This window comes from Cokeromyces recurvatus (genome assembly GCF_025118155.1).
Source record: "Cokeromyces recurvatus strain NRRL 2243 chromosome Unknown BX663scaffold_1, whole genome shotgun sequence".
Lineage (NCBI taxonomy): Eukaryota > Fungi > Mucoromycota > Mucoromycetes > Mucorales > Mucoraceae > Cokeromyces > Cokeromyces recurvatus.
The window spans coordinates 1,528,667-1,546,884 of record NW_026251387.1 but is presented as its reverse complement, the minus strand read 5'-3'; the positions used below and the strand labels follow the sequence as shown (position 1 = coordinate 1,546,884).

The 18,218-nt window shown below is 30.0% G+C and overlaps 7 protein-coding genes across 7 annotated transcripts; 4 read left to right on the top strand and 3 right to left on the bottom strand.

Moving 5' to 3' along the window:
- The first annotated feature begins 9 nt into the window (after positions 1–9).
- BX663DRAFT_492828 (WD40-repeat-containing domain protein) lies at positions 10–1,633 on the top strand. The gene is made up of 5 exons (XM_051525274.1): positions 10–283; positions 353–642; positions 716–843; positions 922–1,007; positions 1,080–1,633. Exons 1-5 carry the CDS (start codon positions 80–82, stop codon positions 1,497–1,499), a joined length of 1,128 nt encoding a protein of 375 aa, XP_051388040.1. The 5' UTR covers positions 10–79; the 3' UTR covers positions 1,500–1,633.
- BX663DRAFT_547686 (fungal-specific transcription factor domain-containing protein) lies at positions 1,625–3,663 on the top strand (the record flags this gene model as incomplete). Its single annotated transcript, XM_051531030.1, has 4 exons — positions 1,625–1,744; positions 1,810–2,059; positions 2,137–2,833; positions 2,901–3,663. 4 exons carry the CDS (start codon positions 1,625–1,627, stop codon positions 3,661–3,663), a joined length of 1,830 nt encoding a protein of 609 aa, XP_051388039.1.
- On the bottom strand, positions 3,555–4,289 carry BX663DRAFT_492824 (uncharacterized protein). Its single transcript, XM_051525273.1, has 3 exons — positions 4,139–4,289; positions 3,969–4,085; positions 3,555–3,886 (listed from the first exon to the last, which is right to left on the bottom strand). The coding sequence occupies exons 1-3, from the start codon at positions 4,259–4,261 to the stop codon at positions 3,683–3,685; spliced, it is 444 nt and encodes a 147-aa protein (XP_051388038.1). The 5' UTR covers positions 4,262–4,289; the 3' UTR covers positions 3,555–3,682.
- A 455-nt stretch (positions 4,290–4,744) lies between these two features.
- BX663DRAFT_492823 (uncharacterized protein) lies at positions 4,745–5,824 on the top strand. The gene is made up of 2 exons (XM_051525272.1): positions 4,745–4,938; positions 5,033–5,824. The coding sequence occupies exons 1-2, from the start codon at positions 4,797–4,799 to the stop codon at positions 5,713–5,715; spliced, it is 825 nt and encodes a 274-aa protein (XP_051388037.1). The 5' UTR covers positions 4,745–4,796; the 3' UTR covers positions 5,716–5,824.
- Positions 5,825–6,790: 966 nt separating this feature from the next.
- Positions 6,791–9,988, bottom strand: BX663DRAFT_492821 (phosphoribosylglycinamide synthetase). Its single transcript, XM_051525271.1, has 8 exons — positions 9,895–9,988; positions 9,727–9,828; positions 9,549–9,643; positions 9,404–9,470; positions 9,230–9,339; positions 9,064–9,129; positions 8,132–8,955; positions 6,791–8,038 (listed from the first exon to the last, which is right to left on the bottom strand). Exons 1-8 carry the CDS (start codon positions 9,902–9,904, stop codon positions 6,943–6,945), a joined length of 2,370 nt encoding a protein of 789 aa, XP_051388036.1. The 5' UTR covers positions 9,905–9,988; the 3' UTR covers positions 6,791–6,942.
- A 1,288-nt stretch (positions 9,989–11,276) lies between these two features.
- Positions 11,277–14,757, bottom strand: BX663DRAFT_492819 (peptidase S8/S53 domain-containing protein). The gene is made up of 8 exons (XM_051525270.1): positions 14,048–14,757; positions 13,814–13,969; positions 13,685–13,734; positions 13,502–13,616; positions 13,339–13,437; positions 13,125–13,271; positions 12,303–13,004; positions 11,277–12,196 (listed from the first exon to the last, which is right to left on the bottom strand). The coding sequence occupies exons 1-8, from the start codon at positions 14,715–14,717 to the stop codon at positions 11,331–11,333; spliced, it is 2,805 nt and encodes a 934-aa protein (XP_051388035.1). The 5' UTR covers positions 14,718–14,757; the 3' UTR covers positions 11,277–11,330.
- Positions 14,758–15,419: 662 nt separating this feature from the next.
- BX663DRAFT_482284 (rab-GTPase-TBC domain-containing protein) lies at positions 15,420–18,182 on the top strand (the record flags this gene model as incomplete). Its single annotated transcript, XM_051524415.1, has 8 exons — positions 15,420–15,442; positions 15,612–15,616; positions 15,854–16,014; positions 16,076–16,496; positions 16,540–16,550; positions 16,591–16,625; positions 16,687–17,657; positions 17,761–18,182. 8 exons carry the CDS (start codon positions 15,420–15,422, stop codon positions 18,180–18,182), a joined length of 2,049 nt encoding a protein of 682 aa, XP_051388034.1.
- Positions 18,183–18,218: the final 36 nt, after the last annotated feature.

The window sequence follows — 18,218 nt, the reverse complement described above, 5'->3', positions numbered from 1 at the left end:
GTTTTTTTTTTTTAAACTTTTCTCAACCCAAAAAAGAAAAAAAAAAAGTTTTTTTTTGTTTATAGATCTAAAATTAAATATGGATTCAACAACAAAAAAGAGGCCAAGATCGGAAGAAATGACAAGTTCACAAAAAATAAAAAAACAAATCTTGGAAAAAGTGACGTCTTCTAATTCTCTTTTACCCACCTCTGCATTACTTGAAGTTGCTGAAGATTTTAGAATTATTGTCGGTACTTATGAACGACTTTTATTTGGTATTAATGCCAATTGGAATGATAATGTAAGAATCCCTCATTATTATGTAATGATAATAATAATAATAGTTTTTTTTTTATTATTGTTACAATAGAAAACACAATTAAAGCTTGAACCTATTTTTATTATTCCTGCTCATACGGGTTGTATTCGTACTGTATCTGTGGGTGGTCACTTTTTAGCTTCAGGTAGTAGTGATGAGATCATTCGTCTTTATGATGTAAAAAAACGTAAAGAATATGGATCATTGGGTGGTCATCATATGGGTGATATTACAGATATTCAATTTCACGGTAAATATATGCTCTCTGCAAGTGACGATCATACCATCAATTTGTGGAGAACAAAAGACTGGGAATTCTTAAAGACACTTAAAGGACACAAGTAAGTAGAGAAAGGAAGATGAGTGAGTATGGACAGATGTATCTTAACCTGTATATATATATATGTAATTTAGAGGAAGAGTTAATTCATTAGCTATTCATCCTACTGGTAAAATTGCTTTATCTGTTAGTGCAGATAGAACAGTCATTGTTTGGAATTTGATGACAGGACGTAAAGCAAGTGTAAATAAATTAGGCAAAGGTAAAAAAAAAAAGAAAAGAAAAGAAAGTAAACAAGTAAAGGATATTTATCTCTCTAACTTGACATCCATCATAATAGAGGAACCAATGGTTGTGTTATGGAATACTCAAGGTGATCAATATGCTATTATGTTTAATAAGAACATACATATTTATAATGTTTCGGTAGAGTGATATATAAAGATAGATAGATAGACAAGCAAGCAAGCAAAAAATTGACTTATTTATTTATAATAGGATGCCAAAGTACATGTCACTATTTCACACAACTCAAGGTTCAATACAATGAAGTATGTTCATTCTAAAGAAGATGATAAGGATTACATTGTCACAGGAAGTGAAGATAAAATAATTCGTGTTTGGAATAGTGAAACAGGGGAATGCGTGAAAGAAATTAAAGGACATAAACTACGCGTAAAGGCAATTACAGAAATTACAATGGAAGATAAGATAGTATTAGTCTCTGTATCTTCAGATGGACTTGTTAAATGCTGGGATTTAGAACATATAATTCATTCTTCATCAGAAGAAGATATTCAACCTTTAGGAGAATACAATACAAAATGTCGTGCAACTTGTATTACTGGACACCTTGGTTTCTCTACCCATCATCACAAAGAAGAAAAGCCTTCTGCTGCTGCTGATAATAAAGAATAATATTATGTGTAACGCAAACCCACTTTTTTTATTTTATTTTTTTAAAAAAAAGAAAGAAAGAAAGAAAGACTCTATTCTGTATTTTTTTTATTATTATTATCATTATTATTGTTTATTATATACTTATGGAACACTTGACAAATAATAAACTAAAGACTAGTAATAGTAAGCGTTCAAGTATCTCCAATAATGAAAATTTAAAAAAGAAATCATCTCGAGCATGTGCTCCATGTAGAAAAAGAAAAGTAATAAATAGATGAATCAATGATTATGAGATTCTAAATCAAGTTATACATGTATCTATTTTTAGGTGAAATGTAATGGCATGTTACCATGTGATCGTTGTGTAAAAAATAATGTAGAATGTGTGTATGATAAACCGCAACAAAAGAAAGAAAGTACACCAAAACCAGTTCTTGTAGATAATCATGAACCAAGATTAAAGTCTATTGAACGCTTTTTAAAGCAATTTTCCAATTTACTTGACACAAATAATAATAATAATGAACCATTAATTCATTCTAATTCTAATCAAGTTCATCTATCTCAGCAATTGAAAGGTACTAAAGGGAATTAATTTATAAAAGAAGTAGATAGTAATAACGATAACCCTCCTTTTTATATATACAATGGATAGATGTAATGAATTATCATAAATTATCAGTTCAAACAGTAGGAAAAGGAAATTATGTACCTGATAAATATCTTCGAACAGATCGTGTGCCTAGTTTATTATCAGCAAATAATATTCAAGAATTATTTATTATGGACATTACTAATACTTCTACTGATACTACTACTACTACTACCACTACTACTACTACTACTACTACTACAAATGGCACTATGATGAAACAACATTTATTATCTATTTATTTTCAATTTATTGATCCCATTATACCTATTATTCATAAGCCTTCATTTTTACAACAAATTCAATACACCCATCATCTTCCTTCTTCTTTATCACTCTTAGTAAATGCTATCTGTTGTGTCTCCTCTAGATGGGATTTAGGTGTTTCTTGCACAGGAGAAGAACCAAGAGGCTGGATCTACTACCAACAAGCAGTTTATTTACTTGATCAACAAAATCATGTAGATTTGAATAGAATTCAAGCTGTATTCTTACTATTAAAATACAACGAACATGTACGTAGACCAGGTTTTATTTGGAGAACAAGATATTATTTTCAAATGATTGTACGGATGTGTAAAGATATTGGTTTATCACAAGAAATTAAAATAACGACAACAACGAACGATGCCTTGAAGATTGAAATTGAAAAGAGGAAAAGGACATTTTGGGCCATTTACTGTTACGATGTGATGATGAGGTTATACAATTACTATGTATAATACTTGATTATATATATATTCTTACCATTCTTTTATCTATTCTAGTGCTGAAAATGGTACTTTACCTTATTTTCATACTATTAAAATACCTCAATTTATACCACATATCTTACCTGACGAAGAACACGACAAGATGACGCATTTTATACTGTTGATAAAAATGATGAAAAATCAATCCAATATTCTAAATCATTTACATATCAAATATAACAAAAAATTGGATATTTACTGGAATGAAGAAAAGACGTTTGATAGGCTATCATGTGAGTTAAATGAAATTTTCAAATCACTTCAAATCTATAATCCAATGCAACAACAAACCATGTGCTATACAGTATGCTTCTTATACTTGACATTTAGTTTTACAACCATTTTATTATATCGACCTTATTATCAAGTTACAAATAATAGTAAACAATATATGATTGAAGCTGCTATGAATATAAAATCAATTACAGAGCTTTTACTAGCATATGATGCCTTTGAAGACATGTATTGTTCAATTAGAGGAATACAACAAATAGTTCATTATCTTTCTGCTGCAATCACAGTATTCAAACTAGTTAATTTACAAAAGGAATTGAAAACTACAATAGAAATGGCACAGAATTTAGCTTCTATTTCACCTGTTACAGAAGTTAATAATAATAATAAACAATCTTCAGCAACATTAGCAACACATGATTTGTTGTCAATTCAACAACAACAACAACAACAACAGCAACAATCATTATTAAACTTATTATTATTTGATGATAACAACAACAACAATAACAACAATAATATACCAAATTTATTTTTACAATAATAAGAACTTACTTTGTTTCTTAAAGAGACTTTTTTTTATGTTGTTGCCTTAGTTGATTTGAACGTTGTATTAATTCATCATAAATTTGACATTTTTGTGTAGAAGCTAAACTTATAGATTCTTCTTCTTCATTACCATCGTCTACAAAAGAAATAACAGAAGGTGCATTCTTGTAAAAAAATAAAGTGCTATACTTTTTCTCTCTTTTTCTTTCATTAGAATTCTTTTTTTTTTTTTTTTTTTTTTTTGTTAATTAATAAAGAAATAAAAAAAAAAAACCCCAGAGATAATTGTCAATAAATTACCTTTTTTATATAGATTCCTCTACTTTTTAATAAGCAATGCTTGTAATGCTTTTTCATTGAATTTTCAGGTACAACATGTCTTTTATCAAATGGGCAAATTAATAATTTTTTATGTTCCTATTTATACAATATGAGAAATATTCTTTCTTCGGTCATCATTATAATAATACATTATGCCATTGTTGTAACTCTTCACGTGTCCATCCTAGTTTATTAATTATTTCATTTAATTGTTCATTTGCTTTTTCAACACGTTTAGAAATTAATATTAATTGGTTATATCGTGTATCCATTTTTTCATTGACGATTAAAAAAAAAAAAGATTAAATTAAACTTTTTTTTTATCGCTGAGTATGGAAGATGAGGTAATTCCTTAACAGTGGACTTTTTAATGAAAGCTTATTTTTTTATTATGATGATTATTATTGGTTAAAACAATTCAACGTATAATTTACATCACTTTGTTTTTTCCCCCTTTTACTCTTTGGTGATACATAAGCTCTTTTATTATAAATGACGTTGAAACTAATAAAGTATTTTATTATAATCATCATTTTCAATAGATAAAGTTTTTTTTTGGTTCCGCAGCTTTGACAAATAAGGTCAAGAAGATAAATAGGACAAAAACATACACACACACACACACACGTATATACACGCACAAAAAAAATACTTTACCGTCATTTCTATATCACATATCAATAGAAGATCGAAAAAAAAAAAATGGCAAGAAGAAAAGATATATAAAGAATGCCCTTTTTTTTTCTGTTTTTTTTTTTTTTTTTTTGATTTAATTTAATTTTTACTTTTTATATAATAATAATTATTATGAAGATTCTTTTCTTACAAGTTTTAGCTGCTGTTTCTGCTGTCTCTGCTGCATACATTACTCCTAGACAAGCTCAACAGACAAATCAGACTGCTAGTCAATATCCTGCCAATCTTGATGTTGGTAAACTGAATGGAACCTGTAAAGTATTTTATTATTATTATTTGTTTGTTTGTTTGTTTGTTTGTTTGTTTGTTTTTATAATATGCTTATTCTTATTTTATTTTATTTTTAGGGCGCTTAACTGGTATCACAAATAACGCTTGGGAAGTTTATAGAAAAATAGCTGGCAGTATGAACATTGATATCGGATGTATTCAAATTAATCTCATGAGTAAATCTAATACAAGCATGGATGCCTTAGCTAGTGCATTCTTGAACAATACGAATGCTAACGTAGGTGTCAATGCCTCTGCTGCTGGTGTCTTAATGTTACCACCACAACCTGACCCATCTGTCAATGCCTCTGCTTATGAATTCCTTTGGAATGCTTATGCATCACAAGTCTTTGTAAATACAAATCAATGGAAGAACTTTACTAGTATGGGCAGAGGTGTAGGAACGGATGGTAATAATACCGGTAGTTCTGTCATTCCTGGTTCTAAGCCTGTAGAAGCCAAAATCTATACTAAATTGGTTGATTCCAACGCTCAACCTGGTACCAATACATCTACTAACTTTGATACTATCTTTGTATGGGGAACTGACTTCAAGACCCATGATATCTATCAAAAGAGACAAGCGGGTAAACCAGTCTATGGTGTTATTCTTTCTAGAAATCCTACTGTTGATGGAGCTACATTTAACAAGACAATGCAATTTATGCCTCGACAATTTACTACTAATGTTAGCAGTATTATTCAATTGAATGATACTTGCTCCGTTCAACAAGCAGCTGTTCAAAGAGCAAGAAGATAAGATAGTCACCAAACTCGGTGAAATATATAACATATTTAGGTTATATGTACACATATTTTTTTTATTATAATTTTATTCATCTGTTAATATTAAAAAAAAAAAAAAAAAAAAAAAAAAAAAAAAAAAAAAAAAATTATATGTATATTCTATGTTCGTTTGATAATACAATAAAATATTGTATTAACTTACTTGAATAAATATGTTATATTTAATATTACTTTACTTTTTTTTAAACCTTCTTCTTTATTTGCTGCATAAAATATAAGCTAAAATTCCGGGTAAATAACCTTATTAATATTAAAACTTGAATAATTATATCATTCTTCATGTAAGAAATAGTAGTAGTAGTAGTAGTTAGCGGGTGGGATATTATAAATATTTGTATATATCATAAATGATTATTTCTTTTTCTTTTTTTTCTTTTTTTTTTCTTCAATCGTGTCCAAGATGATTTTATATATCAAATGTTCACAAGTTCATTAAATGTTATATATCAAAAGGACAAATGTATCATAAATTAAGTTCTTCTTTGACTTTAGAATTTTACTCAATTGCATGATAAGGAGCTTATAGTATAGATCACTTTTTTTAAGTATCCAATAAAGCACATTTATATTTATAGCTTTTGACCTATTGTTAATAGTATATGTTGTAATCATTAGATAAAACAGTGTAATAACCTTTTTGTAATGTCTGTGTTTGTGTGTGTTTTTTAATTGGCTTCCATCATATTAGTATTATCATATTATATACTTTACATACACATATACACATAACAAAGAAAAACTTATTAACTCAATATGATTCGGAAGGGAAACATTATCTATTTCGATGTATAAGTTTTTTTTTTTTTTTTTTTTTTTTGAGTCATATTACCTCATTATGAAAAATTGGAAGCCCTTACAATAAACTAAGATAGCTTGTCAAAATGTTAATGGTTTTTTTTTTATATTAGTGCTCTATCAGCATATGGATTAATGATTCAAAAGAGAATGATAATCCGAAATATACAGTTACAAATCTCTGTATCTCAATATAAATATTAAGAGTGGGTGTACATACAAATGTTTATGGTATTCTATTTCGGTTTTTTGTTTTATTCTTGATGATTTCGATTTTTTTTTTTAAGAAAAAAAAATATTATAGATATTTATGCAATTTTAATAGTAGTATACATTTATATACAAAATAAAGAAGATGATTATGATTATTACTATTTTTTTTTTTTTACCAAATATCAGTATTGCGAACTTCAACTTCTTTACCATTTAATTCTTCTCTAGTGGTAACAGAGCCAAGTTCATATACTGTTTCATTGGCAGCTTCTAACATTTGAATAATTTCAGGGACATGGTTACGATCAGCAATGATGACCATACCGATACCACAATTAAAGGTGCGAGACATTTCATGAGCAGAGAGACCACCTGCTTCTTTCAACCACTTAAAGATGGGAGGTAACTCATAAGATTTAGCATCTACAATAACAGCAAGATCTTTAGGCATAACACGAGGAATATTTTCAAGGAAACCACCCCCTGTGATATGGGCCATAGCCTTAATTAAATCCTTTTTAACGACAGGTAATAATTGTTGAACATAGATACGTGTAGGAACCAAGAGTGCTTCACCAACTGTCTTTGATGTATCCCAGGGACAAGGAGAATGATAATTTAATCCAGGTTGAGAGCTAACAATCTTACGTACAAGTGAGAACCCATTCGAATGAACACCAGAGGAGGCTAAACCAAGTACAACATCGCCAGCTTTAATGTCATTTAAACGTGGAAGAATCTTCTGTCGCTCAACGGCACCTACTGTGAAACCAGCACCATCGTAGTCACCTAGAGCATATAAACCTGGCATCTCTGCTGTTTCACCACCAACAAGGGCACAACCCGATTGAAGACAGCCATTGACGACGCCTTCGACAAAGTCCTTACCCACATCTACTTCCAATTTACCACAGGCAAAGTAATCCAAGAAAAATAATGGCTCTGCGCCTTGTACAATCAAATCGTTGACATTCATAGCAACCAAATCAATACCCACCGTATTATGAATATTACATTCTTGTGCAATCTTGAGTTTAGTTCCAATGCCATCTGTAGCAGATACTAAGATGGGGTCAACAAAGCCTGCTGCTTTAAGATCAAAGAGACCGCCAAAGCCACCAATATCAGAGTCAGCACCTACTCGCTTGGTTGACTTGACAAGAGGTTTAATTTTTTGAACAAGCAAATTACCAGCATCAATTGAAACACCGGCATCTGCATAAGAAAGCCCGTTTTTAGTGTTATTTTCATTAGCATGCTTGAATGCTCTATATACATATATGAATAATTTAGCTTTCTTTTTTCCCTTTTTTTTTTCCTTTATATATATATAATAAAAAATAAAGAGAATCATGACTTACCTATGAGCAATATCTTTACGATAATACATATTATCAAAGTGAATAGATTGAATACTAGAATATGCTTTATCTACAGCTTCACGCAAGGAATCTGCTACAGCAGAAACAGATAGGACACGACCTCCATCGGTAATAAGTTGATCGTTCTTAATAGTGGTGCCAGCATGATAGATGATAGTATCCTTAGCATCTTTAGGAAGTGTAATGGGTTTACCCTTAGCATAACTGCCTGGGTATCCACCAGAGGCTATAACAACAGTGGCAGCAAATGCTTTTTTCGTAGTAATCGATACAGCATCAAGTCGACCTTCAACACAAGCCATCATGATCTCTGCTAAATCAGTATCATCACTCAAAAGAGGCAATACAACCTCTGTTTCTGGATCACCAAAACGAACATTGTATTCAAGGACTTTAGGACCAGAGGCAGTTAACATGATACCAGTGAAAAGCATACCGACAAAGGGGAAACCATCACGACGCATACCATCAATAGTAGGTTGTAAAATAGTTCTCTTGACTTCTTCAATCAATGATTGAGTTCCAATAGGTGTAGGTGCATAACAACCCATACCACCTGTGTTGGGTCCTTGATCACCATCAAGAGCACGCTTATGATCTTGTGCTGGAGGCAAAGGAATAACCGTATAACCATCTGAGAATGCCAAGAAAGATAACTCTTCTCCTTCAAGACATTCTTCAATCACAACTTCATTACCTGCATCACCAAACTCTCTATTTATCATGATTTTCTTAATTCCTTCAAGGGCCTCCTGTTTATTTTCGGGCATTAAAACACCTTTCCCAGCTGCTAAACCTGACGCCTTAAAAAAACAAAAAAAAAGGAGGGGAAGGAACAAAGATGTTATAAAACTCAAAAATAAATAGAATATGCTTTTTTTTTCCTCAAGCTTTATGTAATTTTCTTTTACCTTTAAAACAACTTTATGTTGAATGGATTCAATATAAGATTTGGCTTTTTCATAATCTGTAAAAATCTATATATATAAAAAAAAAAAAAAAAAAAAAAAAAAAAAAAAAAATCAAATTAATATCCAATCTGTGTTACAAATTCAGTGTCACTCCAATTTTCTTTACTTCATATGCAGCTGTAGGAATATTGTGTTTTTTCATAAAATCTTTAGAAAAGGCCTTGGAACCTTCCATTTGAGCTGCTTTAGGGGAAGGACCAAAACAAGGAATACCAACTATATATAAAGAGAATAGCTTAATATAAATTTCCTAATGCTGTTTAATGAAGATGGATTCTACCTTTTCTGAATATGGCTTGAATACCTTCAACAAGAGGTTGTTCGGGACCAGGAATAACAAGATCAACCTTTTAAGATATATATAGTAAGCATTAAATTATTTCTTTGCCTTATTGTTGTTGTTTTTTCTTTCTTTCTTATATTACCTTATTTTCAATAGCAAATTCTTTTAATTTGTCAAACTCGTTGACATTAATATTAACATTGGTAACTTTATTCTCGGTTGAAGTTCCACCGTTACCTATATATTATTTAAACGAGACATATTTATAAGTTTATATTTTTAGTTTGTCATGAATATGTAGATATGCACTAAAACTGTACCAGGAGCAACAAAAATATGTTGAACTTTATTGGATTTAGCAAGCTTCCAAGCAATAGCATGTTCACGACCACCAGAGCCGATAATAAGAAGGGTTAATTTATCTATTACAAAAGAATAAAGACGACATATAAGTAATGGGATTTTTCTTTTTACAAACTGTTACTTACCAGAATTCATTTCTCTATACAAAGTTAATCTTATCTTAAAGAAAGAAAGAAAGAAAAAAAAGAAAACAAATAAAGAAAGAGAAAATGATTTTTAATTATCTCTGTTTGATATTCTGCTGTTATTAGTTATGTGGGGGTCTGAGTCATATCCATCAATTTTTAAGCCACTAGATTTTTTTTTCTAAAAAACAAAAACTAAATACATATTTAGTATTAAAAAAGTATATGTTTGACTATAGATAACATTAGATTTGGGAATAATTTCTTCTTTGATATATGTGTGTCTTTTTGTTTTTTTTAATAAAATATAGATATTCAAATGAATATTCATGTATATATAATCTTTTTTTATATTTGAATCTTTAACCAACAGATGCTGAAGTTGAATTTTCTTGATGTTGGTCATTTTTTTTTTTTTTTTTTCGCAGGTTTTTGATTTTTATAAAAGACAGTGCATTAACGCAGCATATAAAAGTAAGTTCCGCTTTACTTTCAGGCTGTTTGCCTTAAAGACAGTATTGGATGAAATTATTAATGGAATGAAAATTGAATAAGATAATCTATATTTTCTTGCTTTTTTTTTTTCTTTAAAAAAAAGCCTTGACACTACAAATTACTTTAGCTTTTAATAATTCTATCTTCTTGATGGTTTATACTAGACTTATTTTTTTTTATGATGATATAATCATTATAGATATGTAATGTTGTTTACAGTATTTTCCTTCCATTTTCAGTCTTTTTATCTTTCAGACTAACAGAAGTCGCTTTTTTAGTTTTTGCAAAATAGGCTTTTAATATGCTCATATTCATATTCTTTACGGTTATATTTGGACTTAACATATAGCAAAAGTTCTGTTGGTAAACATCTATCACAAAATGATTTTGAATGTCTAATCCAATCCTGAAAACCTTCAGTAGTAACGGTAGCGTAGGCAGCAGCAACTCTGGGTGTAAGCTGATCTACTTTACTCAATTGATGTCTTCTAGTAGTTTTTTTTTTTTTTCTTGACTTTTGTCCAACACTCTTCAATAGGATTAAGAAATGGCGAGTAAGGTGGTAGGTAAAGAGGCTTATAGCCTCGTTTGTTAATCGCTTTATATAACAAAATTAGAGTGATGAATTCTGCAATTATCCATGTTGAATAGAAATGATAATTCTGAATACTTGATTGAATAAACTTCTCATTTTATATTTTTACATATAAGTTTGATTATAATCTTTATTTAGTATATACTTACATTTGAAAAGAGAGTTTATCACAGAGACGTATGGTTTACATTATATACTTGATATTTTTCTAAAGCTAGCTTAGGATATATCGTGCAGGAAAATAAAATTGATATGAAGCTTATTCAATATAGATAAAGTTTTAATAAAATGTCTTTTGTGTTAATGATATCATTTATTATTATTTGTTATTTATATCAAAAAAAAATTAAGCTCGGATTAAGATAGGGGGTGATAGTCTTGATTCCCAACTAGTGAGATTAGAAGGATCGGATAGTAACTTGAGTGCTTTCCAGTTTAAAAAATAGCGACCGGGAGGTAGAATGATTTCCTCACCTAAATTGTCTTTCGCAATAGGTATCATGGTACCATTCCAGCGTTGAATAAAGATAGGATCTGTATCAGAGAGAGTATTTCGAGGTAAATACCTGTATTCCTTATAATAGCCTATTTTTGTCATATTGGCATCTAATATATCAGTTACAAGCTGAGATGTACCAGTCAGTAAACGAATAATAATTATCATGGGTGAAGAATCAAAAGAACGATCAATGATAACACTCATTTCTCCATCTTCAAGTGATGTAGGTGGAGTGGAAGTGTTCAAGATGTGAGGGAATCCTTCATCAAAAATAGGAAGTTTGGCCATAGAACCTTGGATGCCAATATAAGGTACATGAATTGGTTTTATATCGCTGTTATCCTCGATTGGAGAAAATTGGATAAATCCACCATAGATAGGATAAGGAGAATCTGGTAGACCATTTCCAATACTTGTTATTTCCAATTCTATTTCGATAGATTCACCTGGTCCTAGTGTTATTTGATTTTTGGAGAAGGCTATATCAGCAACAACATGATTTGGTGTATACTGAATTGAACGTAAGGGGGCATAGCCTTGTAACGTTGTGTTATAAGGGGAAATGGCTAAACTTTGTTTATTTTCCACGCGATATGTGATAGTGACATTATTAAGATTAGTGATATTTAGTATCCGAGGACCAATATGATCTGTATCATTGAAGCTAAGTGAGCCAGGAGAGACATGGGTTGATTGATTAATAGCGTCCAGTACTATATACATTTACATGTAAATAAAGATAGGCAAAGATATTTTATTTTTATATTATTTTTATTTTAGTTTATTTTTATTTTTTTCATTCTGCTATGAATTACTTACATTGAAGCATGCCAGACCCTTGATAAGACGGATTATCCAAGTAATTTTTTAGTGTAACTATAGGCTTAACATAATTTTGAAGATGCTCCTTAAGGAATTTAAGATCATACTTTCTTCCATGGGCTTGAAGGAATAAAGCACAAGCACCTGCAACATAGGGTGCAGCCATTGAGGTACCTGATAATATACCATATCCACCATTAGCTATTGGCAATGTAGAAAAGATAGAATCCCCAGGGGCTGCAAGGTCTGGTTTCAAGTCGATACTATAAAGAGGACCGATACTAGAAAATGGAGACATTTTTCGCGCACTCGAATGACGACGTATATCAAAAGCTGATTTAAACTTCACAAAGATACCATCCCTTGCATGTATTAAATCTTTGTTTAATAATTTCCTCATTTCTTTTCCCGCTTTCAAAGTAGTAAATGCTAAAGGCATCTTTGAACTAAGGACTCGAGAATTGAGAAGAGTATCTGAAGATTGATTATTATAAATAAGGATACCTATAGCTTCGTATTTCTCAATTTGAAGTACTTTTTCCTCAAACGTGCAACCACCTCTTTGTACAAGTACAATCTTTCCCTTTAAACTATTATCAGGATTTGTACCAATACATGCATCCCCGTCTCTCTCTTTGTTTGAATAGCTTATTAATTGTCCTGAAGGAAACTCTTTTGTTGTACTAGATAATGAATATGCTTTTATATATATATATATATATATATGGAGGAAGGGGAGGGGAAGATGGAGAATATAAGATAAAGAGATTATAGTAAGATATCAGTTAAAGGATAAAAAGAAATACATTAGATACATACGATATTGCTTTCGATTCTCTAAAATAAGCAAACGCTGGAGGATATAATCATTATTAACAGAGGCTGTAGTCAGAGTACTTAAACCTGTGCCCGGTGATGAAATATAAAATGCGCCTTCTTGGCCATCATTACCGGCAGCAGCAATAACTGAAGATTATTTTCTGTTAATTTGACATTAATTTTAATTTGTTTCTTTATATGTATATATAATTACCAATGACACCTTCGTCTGAAATTCTGTTAGCAACAAGAGACATTGGAGTATCTGCCCAGTTACTTGAACTTCCTAAACTAAGATTAATGATATCACAACCTAATAAAAGTAAATTATTAAACAAAGGTTATATATATCATTTGAATAAAGCTTTTTCCTTTACCTGTTTCATACGCATTGATCAAAGCTTTTATTACTAAATCATTTGAAGTTCCACCATTGCATCCAAACACTCTCCAAACCCCTAGTGTAGCTTCAGGTGCTACACCCGTAAAATTCTTTAATGATAAGGTATTGATTAATTAAAGAAGATATATATATATATATTCATATGTACTCTACTTACATATAAACGATCATTAGCAGCAATTATTCCAGTAACATGTGTACCATGACCTAGTTGTATAATAGAATTAATCTATCATCATCTATCTATATATATCTATATACATATATAAAAGATAAAATAATATACCAGGTCCATCTATACAGGTGTCAAGCGGAGTCTCATTTTGTTTCCTAGAGGATATATTTGTATTATCAAAGTCATCACCTACTAAATCATATCCATATTGAATTGGATACCCGGGACCAAAACCACCTCCCAGTGCTGGATGATAATAATCAACACCTAGAATGAATTAGAAGATAAGATAATGGTTTAGAAGAGAAAATTGACTTTTATAATAAACGTGTATATATAAAGAACCTGAATCTATAATTCCAACTAGAATGCCTTCCCCTCTGTACTTTGAATGTACTTTATCGACCTGTGTCATGACATGAGTAAAAGGTAAGGAAGGACCGTCTTTAGGTAAGTTGATTTGAGGAGGATTTGGAATGATATTGTGATTTTCATCGAAACTATATGCATAAATATCATTTGATACGATATTTACTTTAGGACGAGGAATTTCGATAACAGGATAAATATATTTGACTTGATATTGTTCAATTAATTTCCCAAGTACAACATTTTGATAGGATTGAATATAACTTTTTTCTCCACTATCACGTTTAGTAAAAGAATGAGAGGGAACAGATTCATGGATATTTATAGAAACACCACGAAAGATAGAAGAAGATGAATTAAAATCTTGGGCGATACTCATCTTTATACGAGAGTCAGGAATAGATTCATTTTGACTAATATCCGATTCAACATTAGTTATAAATTCAAAAGAAGAACCATGATAATTATCGTTAAATTCAATGATGAACCGACCAGGAATGATTTTACCCAATGAATTCCATTTATACTTTGGATTTGTTAATAATAATTCGTCGTTTTCGCTATTAAAATCATCCAGTTTTATAGCAAAGACAATAGATGGTAAAAGAACAAAACTTGTAAAAGTTATTAAAGACACTATTTTCATATCACTTTATAATGTCCTTAAAGAGAGAGAGAGAGAAAAGAGAATACGGGAAACGATCAATTCATTTCAAAATATGAACCTTATTAATCATTTTTTTAAACCAGAATATTCAATTGCCAAGTCCTATTATTAACCTTATTTCTCTTTCTTAGGCTTATTATTACAAATTATTCATTTTATTTGAAAATTTGTTTGCACAAATTATATTCATGTCTTTTATTACGTCACATTCATCATCTTAAATTTATTCTGCTTTAGAGCCATGGTTATTAGTTGGCTATAAAAGAGAAAAACCAATTTTATTTAATTTATAACTGACTGGTAAATATCTTTAAAGTGATGACATAATCTAAATTTCTTTTTTTTTTCAGGACTCTATGCTTCATTTTTACAAAATAAATGAATTGTATTACATAAGTGTTTTATTAAAAAATAGGATGCTGATCAACGACAGAAACATGCTCCTTTTTAATCATAACTCCGACATTTGTTTTGGACACCATTTTTGTAATTTTAATAACAAAAAAAAAAGTCTTTGGATTTTATTATAGAACGAAAAGTCATTATCTCATATTCTTTAATGTAAAGGCGATCTTTTTTCCTTTTAATATATGATAACGAGTGACTTTGCTTATGAAATCAAGAAAAGACTATATATTTAAACTCCAATTTTTAAAGAAAAAAAATAAAAAAAAATGAAAAATGACATGGACTATTGTTACAAAGTAAAAGATGATATCCACAACAACTGATTATTATCATTTAATGATTCATTCTTAGTTTACTGCTTTTGAATGAATAAAAGAGAGAGAGAGGGAGAAAAAAAAAAAAGACAAGCCTTATCTGAGTTTTAATTATTTTTTTGTCACTTCATGCTTTATTTTTTCATACTAGCTCAGGTAAAATGAGGTCAAAAAAAGACTTTTTATACGTTAAAAAATGGTAGATGATAGAAAAGAGTATTCATTTTTTATGATGAGAGGTTGTTTTAGAAGGGAGGAATTTTTTTTCTCTTTTTTTTTGTTATATATAAAGAACACATCTTTTGTGTTTCTTAATTTTTTTCCTTTTTTTTTTTTTTTCAAAGAAGCCCTTAATTTTTTTTTCTTATCAATTTTCTATGTGCTCGAAAATAGATATTAGATACAGCAAAGACATTTATATAGCACCAGAAAGATCAAAGGCATTGAAATCTAATCTTGTTGCTAAACGTTATCATTTTGATAAATCTTCAAAATATCAGCAATGTTTTCAAGATGATTATTTATTAATGAAACGTACTACTTCTTCTGCAAGTGTAAGTAAATATATTCATTTTTATATGTCTTGAATGCGAATTAAATTTTACATTGTTTTAGTCGGATAATCATCATCTAAAAAAAATGAAAATGATTAATGATAACGAGCAATTTTGGTCTGCTTTGGTGAACAATGATAATTTAATGTCCTCGACGATTCAATTTCAGCAAGTATTAGTTTCAAAACTCAGGGCAGGTATTCAGCCATCTCGAATGCGGGGTCAAGTTTGGCAAATTTTATCTGGGTCTACTTCCTTACATCTTGATACACTTTATGAACAATTAAAAAATGAACCTACTCCCTATGAATCACTTATTAAGCGAGACGTATGTCGAACCTTTCCAAACACAGATATGTTTAGTCAAGAAAGTGGACAAAAGGCTTTAGAACGTGTTTTACGTGCTTATAGTCTTTATGATACTGAAGTGGGTTATTGTCAGGGTTTAGCATTCTTAGTAGGACCTTTATTACTTAATGCAAGTATGATATATTATATAAATGGGGAGGTTTTTTTTTATTTCAGCTTTAACGCATGTATATATGTATATGTATTTGTTTTTTTTTATGTATATAGATGTCTGAGAAGCAAGCCTTTTGTGTATTTATTAGGTTAGTTTTTTTTTTTAATTTTTTATACATCATTTCTAAATAATTTTTATTCTGATTTTAGACTAATGGAAACTTATGGAATGAGAACTCTCTATACTCAAGATATGGAAGGACTTCATTTACGTCTATTTCAATTTGATGTTTTATTACTAGAGTATCTTCCAAAACTACATTATTTCTTGAATACTCTACATGAAATTCATTCACAAATGTATGTTTCTCAATGGTTTCTAACTATCTTTGCCTACATTTTCCCTCTTCCGCTTATTTATCGAATATACGATATCATGTTTGCCGAGGGTCCTACTGAAACAGTTTTTCGATTAGCTTTTACTTTATTAAAGAAGTCATCAAACGACATAATGGAGCTAACGGAATTCGAAGATATAAGTCATTATCTTTCTACAAAGTTAATTGAACCTTACCATCAAGATTATGATAAGATAATTGATGACTCTATGGCATTGAATGAGTTTATTACAAAAGCAAAACTATGTGAAATTGAAAAAGAATATTACGCAAAGAAGGAAGAGACTAGGATATCAAATATACCAACATCTACTGTAAATAACAACAAGAGAAAAGTAACAAGTAATAATAAAAAATCTGGCTGGTTCAGTACTTTACAAAAATCAATGACATTCAAAAGGGATTTATCTGATGATGATGATGATAATGATATTTTACAACAAAAGCCAATAAAAGATAGGAATTCGATCCTCTCTTCTTCTTCCTCTTCTTCTTCCTCTTCTTCTTCGTCTCCTCCTCCAGCATCTACTAGAGAAAATTCACAAAAGCCTTTATCAAACTCTCAGTCAAATTCAAGTCATATTAATTCTGAAATAGTAATGCTACATCAACAAATTGAAGACTTGGTCTCGGCGCTTGCTGAAGTTCAGAAAGACAATCGAATGTTAAATATGAAAATACTAGCTTTAACAAGCTCTTCTGGCTTACACGAACAAGTTGTACCTATTGATGACACACATAATCAACTATCAAAAAAAGAGAATGAGACTGTAGAATTAAAGGGTAAAAAAAAAAAAAAAAAAAAAAAAAAAAAAAAAAAAAAAAAAGGATAATGATAGGTTCTATTGCTATAATACTAACAATGTGGCTTATTGAATGATTGTAGAGAGAGACAAAGTTCATTGTCATTGTGGACTTGAACAATTATTAATAGAAGCAAATTCACGTATTCGTGATTTAGAAGCAGCATTAGCTAAACAACAACAACAACAACAAAGAAAGAATTCACGTGTATCGACGCATATTCGATCTTTATCTTTAAGTAGCGATACATCTTCTTCTTCTTTATCGTCCTCTAGTTCATATGAAGTAGCACAGCCATTATCGCCTGTTTTCTCGGACACAAATTATCAATATCATAATGATGAATATAGGTCAGTCACAATACATGATCAAGATCAAGATCAATTTAGAACTATTATCATGTCATCATCTCAAGACAATCATCATCATTTAAAAGAAGATACACTACAATCGCCCCTTTTAATATCAACAAAATCAAACAGCTATTATAAAAAGGCGATATGAGTGATAGGTCCTTATGATGATGATTATCGGTTTGTA